Source organism: Ammospiza caudacuta, chromosome 1, assembly GCF_027887145.1.
Source record: "Ammospiza caudacuta isolate bAmmCau1 chromosome 1, bAmmCau1.pri, whole genome shotgun sequence".
Taxonomy (NCBI): domain Eukaryota; kingdom Metazoa; phylum Chordata; class Aves; order Passeriformes; family Passerellidae; genus Ammospiza; species Ammospiza caudacuta.
This window is the reverse complement of record NC_080593.1, coordinates 105,752,178-105,759,919: the sequence shown is the minus strand read 5'-3', so window position 1 is coordinate 105,759,919 and position 7,742 is coordinate 105,752,178. Positions and strand designations below refer to the sequence as shown.

At 39.5% G+C, this 7,742-nt stretch overlaps 1 protein-coding gene across 1 annotated transcript; it reads left to right on the top strand.

The window, feature by feature from the left end:
* The first annotated feature begins 367 nt into the window (after positions 1-367).
* On the top strand, positions 368-5,281 carry LOC131555782 (myosin regulatory light chain 2, smooth muscle minor isoform-like). The gene is given in 6 exon segments (XM_058802021.1): positions 368-385; positions 387-455; positions 457-589; positions 2,039-2,236; positions 2,404-2,565; positions 3,614-5,281. Coding segments are annotated over 6 exon segments (753 nt in total). The 3' UTR covers positions 3,787-5,281.
* The last annotated feature ends 2,461 nt before the right edge of the window (positions 5,282-7,742 follow it).

The following is a 7,742-nucleotide window of genomic DNA, read 5'->3' as shown; positions in this document are numbered from 1 at the left end:
TGCAGAGTAAACTTTTTTGTTTACTTTGAATGAGCCATATCCTGAAAACTGTGTTATTTCAGAGAAGAGGAATTAAAAGATGCTGTTTGGCTCCATTTTGAGTAGTGGAACTTCTAATCAATAACCCAGAGTTAAATGCCAGCTTGCCTGGGGTTTTTTTTTTACAGCGGTAAGAAAACCACCAAAGTTATGCACAACGCTTGGCTGCAGCTTGAAAGCAAACTACGTTTGTTGTCAGCTGTCAGCATAAGTATCTGGAAGTCAAGAGTTGAGGTTTATTTGTTGCAGTGTTGTGGAGGCCAGACATCTCGGGTAGCTGGTGCTTAGTGAGGGCAGTGGAGAGAGAGAACGTCTGCGTTGCTGAGCGATGCGCAGTTGCATTTCAGGGGCTATTTTTAGTTCGGGACATAATGGTTTGTTTTGTACGTCAGAAGAACGTTGTGGATGCACGTAGGATTTAAAAGTGTGGAATTAGCAGGGGACATCAGTAGCTGTCTGTGTGGACAGTCTGAGAAGGACATAACCATGGAATTTCCTTTTATGATCCAGATGCTTGGTACACCCTGTCAGGTATCTAATACAAAGCAAGGTAAAATGTCTTTCCTTTTAGTTTAAAAAGAATCCCAAAAATAATTGCTTTGTGTCTGCATATTGGATTGATTGTATAAGGGAGTTACTTTGCTTAATTTTACTCCCTTTTTGTTTAAGGATGAATCCCAGTTAGTGACTTCAGTCTTGCTTTTCAGGACTCTAACAGAAATATTCTATCTTTGAGAAAACTATTTGAGAAACAGTTAGAACTGTGCTATGTCTCCAATTAGCATTGCTGTTCTGACCAGATGATTTGTTTCTAAGTTATAAAATTAATACTTAGTGTAGATTTCAGAATATTGATATTTTTGCAATTACAAGTGAAGCTTAAATTTTCTTCTTTCAGGAGACACTTGCTACAGGTGCTTTCTGTAAAATTCAGAGTCAAGGATGGTTTGCATAACACTTTGAGCATTATGAGGGATTTTAGCAGTACAGATTACACTTTAGTTTTAGCTAATGCAAGCAGAGGTTATGAGACTTTTGGAAACAACATTAAAAAGGGTCTAACTTCTGATCCAAAAGCAGCCTTGAGGACTTTATGTTTGCCTTTCGGTGAATGACTCAGCTTTTCCAGTTTGTGCTGTCATACATTTAGTTGGAACACTACATGTATCTTTCCAGATAAAGAGATGCAGTTAATTTAAAAGTCTCACTTGTAGCCTGAATGTACTAGTGTTATAATATATAATAATCTACCATGTTTATTTCTTCATATGACAGCTTCAAGGGTAACAATAACATTAGTATATCTGTGATATGTGAAAATTTATAAAAACATATAAGTTTCTACGAGTTGGTAGCTTAAAAGTAACAGTCTTCACATTTTTGTAGCTATCATACCTTTTAATGCATTCTAAAAAGAGTGTGTTGTCATTTGCATGTGTTGTGTAGTAGTTCCACTGTGTAAGGGAATAGCACTGTAGAACTTTTGAACTAAGTTGGTGCTCTCTCTCTCTCTCAATGGTAGCTAGTCTAACAAAATGCTATTTAGAGCCTAAAATACATTTTTTTTTCCTCCAAAATGTTAGTTTAGCATACTGTCTGATCTATTTAACCACTGTGCTAGTTTAGCAGCACATATCCTTCTATGTCAACAGTGCCTCCCAAATTCCTGCATATGTAGTTGTATTAATTTGTGGAAGATGCAGGTGGAGTATTGAATCAGCAACACAAGCACTGTGTGAGTTTCAAGAGCTTTGATTTTATTTGGGCTTTTTTTATATAGCCTCCTATTGGCCTACTGTGCTGGTCCCTCAATCCTCAAAGGCTTTATGCTTTCACAGCAAGTGAAGTATGAAGGAAATTGGAGCAGGAGATATTGAAATAAATGTGTACTTCAGGGTATATGCCCATAGCAGCATATGAAGCCTGATGTTCCTCTACCCCAGGGACTTGCAGTGTGATTTAATAAGGCTAAATCTTGGATATATTTCTGTCTCCTTAGAACCAACAGCCACCATGTCTAGCAAAAGAGCAAAGACGAAGACCACCAAGAAGCGCCCTCAGCGCGCCACTTCCAACGTGTTTGCCATGTTCGATCAGTCGCAGATCCAGGAATTCAAGGAGGCCTTCAACATGATCGACCAGAACAGGGATGGCTTCATTGACAAAGAGGACCTGCACGACATGCTTGCCTCCCTTGGTAATGGCCCTTTCCTCTGTTCATGCTTGCCAGGCAAATTTGTGCTGCAAAGATCAAAATACTGAGTTTGGGATATGAGAGGTGTGGTGTCTCGGTTTGTATTAACACTACTGACATCACTTGTTCAGTTTGAAAGCTAAACCGAGTATGAATCCCTTTATTTGTAGGAAAGAATCCAACGGATGAATACCTGGATGCCATGATGAATGAGGCTCCGGGCCCCATCAACTTCACCATGTTCCTCACCATGTTTGGTGAAAAGTTAAATGGCACCGACCCGGAGGATGTAATCAGGAATGCTTTTGCTTGCTTTGATGAAGAAGCAACAGGTATGTGGGTGAAACAACAGTGTACGTGTATTACTTCTGCTTACTTCTGTAACAACAAATACTTGTGTTCATAGAAGTGGTGATCAGTTTTTTAACTCTGAAAATTTTAATTTCTGCAAACTGAAAATCATGACTGTATCCTCATGTGCTAAATTTTGCCTTTTCAGTCTCTGTAGAAATTTCAAATTTCTGGCAGTTCATTCTGGTCAAGACAGAAGAAAGTATAAAAGATGTTGATCGGGAACCAGGGTCTTAATTTATTCCTAACTTAAAATTCACCTTTGGGGCCGCTTTTATAAGGGGAAACACTGTTTTCAAAGCTGTTGTTCTTTTATGGAGAACTTTTCTGTCAGCAGCTTGTATCCACCTTCCCTCTTGTTAAGGTGCACTAAAAGGAGAAGAAAATGAATGCAAGAAAATTCTTGTGTCACTCACAGGAGTGACGATAAAAGCAATCACAAGTTAGACAAGCCTACTTGTTTAATAAACCACGTCGAGAATTTATTCTTTACAAGATATACCAATCTGGTAAATCTTAGTTTTACCAGTGATTTAAGATCAATTTGAAATGTTGTAAACTTTCCCATGTTTCATGCACTTATTGAATGTTAATAGTCAAGTTCCTTGATTTTCTTTTTTTGTGGTATTTCAATAAGAAGTCTCAAGGTAAACTGATCCCCTTTGTGATTTTTAAAATACCGAGTTAGAAGGTTCTTGGTACTATTGGGAGTGTAGCCCTGCTGTTGGGAAGAATGTCCAATATGAATGCTGATAAATTTTTGTATTCTATAGAACACCACAGGTAAAGCATAGAATGGTCTTTATTTGAAGTAGAGAGACCTTTCAAACTAAGATGCCTGATTTGATTGAATCCTTGTAGTTATTTGGCAATTTTAGTGATAGGGTTTAATGGTATTGTTTCAATATGGCAGACGAAGACTGTAGGTATCTTTAATTGAGGGAAAGAACTCAAAGAAAGAAATTATCACGCATGTATTAGTAGATAAATGTAAAAACTCCTCTTCTGTCCTCCTACACTGTGCTCCAGGGTTCATCCAGGAGGACTACCTGCGGGAGCTGCTGACCACCATGGGAGACAGGTTCACGGATGAGGAGGTGGATGAGCTGTACAGAGAGGCCCCCATTGACAAAAAGGGCAACTTCAACTACATCGAGTTCACGCGCATCCTCAAACATGGAGCCAAGGACAAGGACGACTGAGCAAGTCCCTGGATATCTGCACATTATCTCTACATTTATGTTTATTTTTAATGGTTTCTTCCTGATAGAACTTGTTGCATGCATTTAGCTCCAAAGCTTTTTTCTTTTTCAATATATTTATCTATTCCAGGCCATTTAGGCACATTTGCACCTGTAATCAGACTGGAAGCAGGGAAAATATTTTGAGGGAAAGGCTACAGGAAAAACATTCCCTGGAAAATAATCTCAACATTTCTGGTTTTGCTGGATTTTTACATTTTTGTAATAAATGCCATTTTGAAATAAAGATTGCTATATAGATAAAATACCTCAAAATCTTTTGTGAAAAATGAAATTTCTATTACACATTTACAAATGCAAGTGCATTCATTGTATTTTTCTTGCAGTTGCAAGTCAAGCTGGAAAACTCATTTTCATGGTGTTTTGTTCAGTGTCACAGAGTTCTGAAATGCTCCTAGCAGCATCTGCTGGCATCTTTAAAAATGCATCTGCAGAAGTCTTTCATCTCAGGTTTTTGAAGCGGGATCTGACTACTGTGTAAGTAGTTAACCAAATAAATGGTTAGGGAAGACTGTTACAGTTGCCTCATGGCCAGTAGAGAACATTTGATTCTTGAGCAGATACCATGCCCAGCTTTTGCTTCCTTTTAATATTGATGGGTTTTCTAGCAGTACTTTCATGTCTGTGTGTGCATTCTTTGCTAAGTAAGGGGGAATTAGGCATATTTTTTCCTTTCTGCTGAAGGAAGCTTGAGCAAAAGAGTCTGTGCTGGCACTAATTAACAGCAATACATGGCCAGAAAACTACACAAAGCTTTATTTTTCTACAGCTAATTCATTTGCTTGTGAGAATGTGACCAAGTCATTCTGAGAATTAACTTGGTAAAACCTATAGGTGCTGAGGTTGCTCTCACTTTTTAAAATATCATACATACTCCTCAGGTGTATTAGCAAGATGGCTTTTAACCAAGCACAGTCACTCACTCAGAACTGGGTGTGCTGACGTTGTCTCAAACACAAAGAGAAGAGGAGGATTGTTCTGTTAGTTCTTAGCATGAGCTTGCTTTTCTGTGTGCCTCATTCTCTTGGCTACTGCAAGTTAGAAAGCAGGAGAATTTATTTTGCCTGTGTATTTATCAATTAAAACAATGACCTCTTATCCAGAAAGCTTGCCCTCAGCTATATCACATGACTTAGGACCCCAGGGAGTAGGAATTCAGCACAAGGGATTGTAAAGGCTCTGACAGCTTATCCTGTAAGGTGAGTTTGTCTCATTTCATGTGTGATAGCATGAAGGCTTGGTTCCTTAATCTTGTGTTGTGTTACTTAATCTTGCTTGTGTTCCCATATGGCAACTCTGGAAGATATTCTGGCTTCAGGTTTGTAAATAACTTGACAAAGTATACTCAGTTGGCATACTTGGACTATATTTTATTTTTTTATTCCAGGGTCATTTTTTCCACTTACGGGCTTAATTAAAATTGAGTTTTCAACTATTCTTTTCCCAGTTTTGTGTTTTATCTACTAACAAACTTAGCCTCACTTTTTTCTCCTACCTACATTATATTCTACACTGCTTTAGGTTGTCACGGTGGCTTCATTTATTGAAAGTTTGCTTTTTAACTGTCTCGGTGCTCTTCAGTAATGGCTGCTGAGTTATTTCTCCATGTGCCACCTGCAAGGTTCTAGGAAGTAGTTTACATGTATGCATGGAAGTTTTCACCAGCAGTGCCCTTGTGACAAAGATGAGAGAGTGGGGATTTAGGAAGCTGTCTTGTTGAAACATTGCCATGTAACGTTAGGCTGGAGAACAAGTTAGGCTGTCACTTTTTTAGACTGATCTTGTCACTGCTGCAATTCAGTACTGTGTGCATACATGCCTGCTCGAAGGACAGATGTCAGATATTTTTTCCCTTTGAGTGTATAAATGGTATTTAGATTCAGAGAGCAGTTTACTTTTGTTAGGAACCCTGAGTCCCTAAAACCTTCTTTTCCTGATCCTGTTTTCTCTGTAAATGTTAGGTGCTGGTATGTTACACTGAGAAAGCAGCAGGTGTACCAGCTGGCTTTTTCTTGCTCGAAGTAGCAATTTTAAAATCATAAGTATGAACTACATAAAAGAAAACCTGGTATCCTCCTTGAGAGGAAATTGTCCACTTCAAAAATATTGGGTACAGCTGCTTTTGTTTTCTGAAATGTGGGCTGTAGCCGTTTTGTCCCTTGCCTGCTGCCTCTGAGTAGAGGGTGAGACAGAACTGTGCAGAGGTGAAGATACCTGCTCAGGAAGATGTGTTACTGAGAAAGAATATCCAAGGGCATGTGAGTATAATGACAACCTCCCAAGTCCCAGTTTCCCTGGTTTTTTATATTGTAGGAGACCAGTTAACCTGCAAGTGGATGCAAATCCCTTAACTGCTGAGAGGCTACAAGGCCAACAGCCCCAGCCAAGAGACCATATAAGAGCATCAGATGCATTTTGTAGCTAGGCAGGGAGGAATGTGACAGCTGAGGTTGCGTGCCGAGGGCCGTGGGGATGTGTCATCAATAATTCGCTTCCAAAAATAAAAATAACTTTGGTCACTGAAACAGCTTAAAATTCTGATGACTTAGCCTTAGCATTTTACAGCCAAAATCTTGGAACCTAATCTTTTCTCCCTTGGGGCTCATATATAACAGTCTCCAAACTCCACACCAGATCAAGCTTATGATGAAAAACTATTTTCATAGGCTCGTGCTCACATTTAATAGTCTTACATCTACGGTGATCTATAATGCCCTGAGAAGCACTACTGAAAGGCAGTGATTTATCTTACATGACCCACTTACCCTGTTCTAAGGCTACAAACACAGAGGTCAAAATGAAGCCAAAGAGCTACTGAGGCAGCATGAGAAACCTCCAGAGAGGACCATGTTCGTGTTGAGTGATGCCGGGGAATGTTTGCCTGCTACCTTTTTGTCCCTACTCTGTTGTTGGAGATAAAGGTAATGTGCGGTATTTTACACTGGTTACTGTTCTTCATTTAAGCAAATAAACCCATCCTTGTGGCACGGTGATCAGCTGACTGAAGCATTTCACAACATGAAGGCAGCTTGTTACCCTAGCTCAGCAGCTCGGGGATGTCACAGGGGTGCTGTCCCTGCACTCCAGAGCACGGATCTGTTTCACTGCTGACCTAAGGACTATCTTTGGATCGCTTGTTTCTAGGATCCCTGTGGTATCTGGAGGAGTGAATGCAGCACAGCGGCCCCATCCTGGCACAGGGCACCAGTGACAGCATGCCTTTGTGTCCTGACACCTGCATTCGATCCAAAAGCTGGAAAATACCTGAAATCTTGTCATCACATATTTCTCGTGGCCTTTTCTAGTCTGGAGTGTTACTAACCTACTGTTTGGGATGTTCCTGGGGAATTTCAAACAACAACAAATGCAGAGATATTCCAGCAATGTAAATCCAAATAACAGGTGAGTAACAAAGTATAGTCAGGAACATTTTGGGTATCAGCAGTTAATCCTCCCTTGGTATTGCTTATGCATCCATGCTCCTATTTTGGCTTCTTACTTAATTTTGCAAAACCCTAGTGTCATTTTTAGATAACTTTCTCCTTTGGAAAATTATTTAGGATTACAGTACCTCAGAAACAGTACTGCAGAAACTAGGAACAATACAAATGGAAAAAGAACTCAGTAAATGCCTCTTAAAATGCAGCTTAAAATTAAATTGCCATGAAATACTGAAAAGTAATTCATGGGGGGAAAACCCTCCACACAGCTCTGGGGTTTTTTTGGGTTTTTTTTTGTGCTCTGAGCAGCAACTCCACAGAGATCACTGTTTTCTCAAACTTTTGATATACTAGATAGAAAACTTTCCATCTCAAAAAAAATAAACTAAAAGGTGGCAGCACGTGGCTCCTTTTCCTACTTTTCTCTGGAGCTCATGGGTAAAAATACTGCCAAGG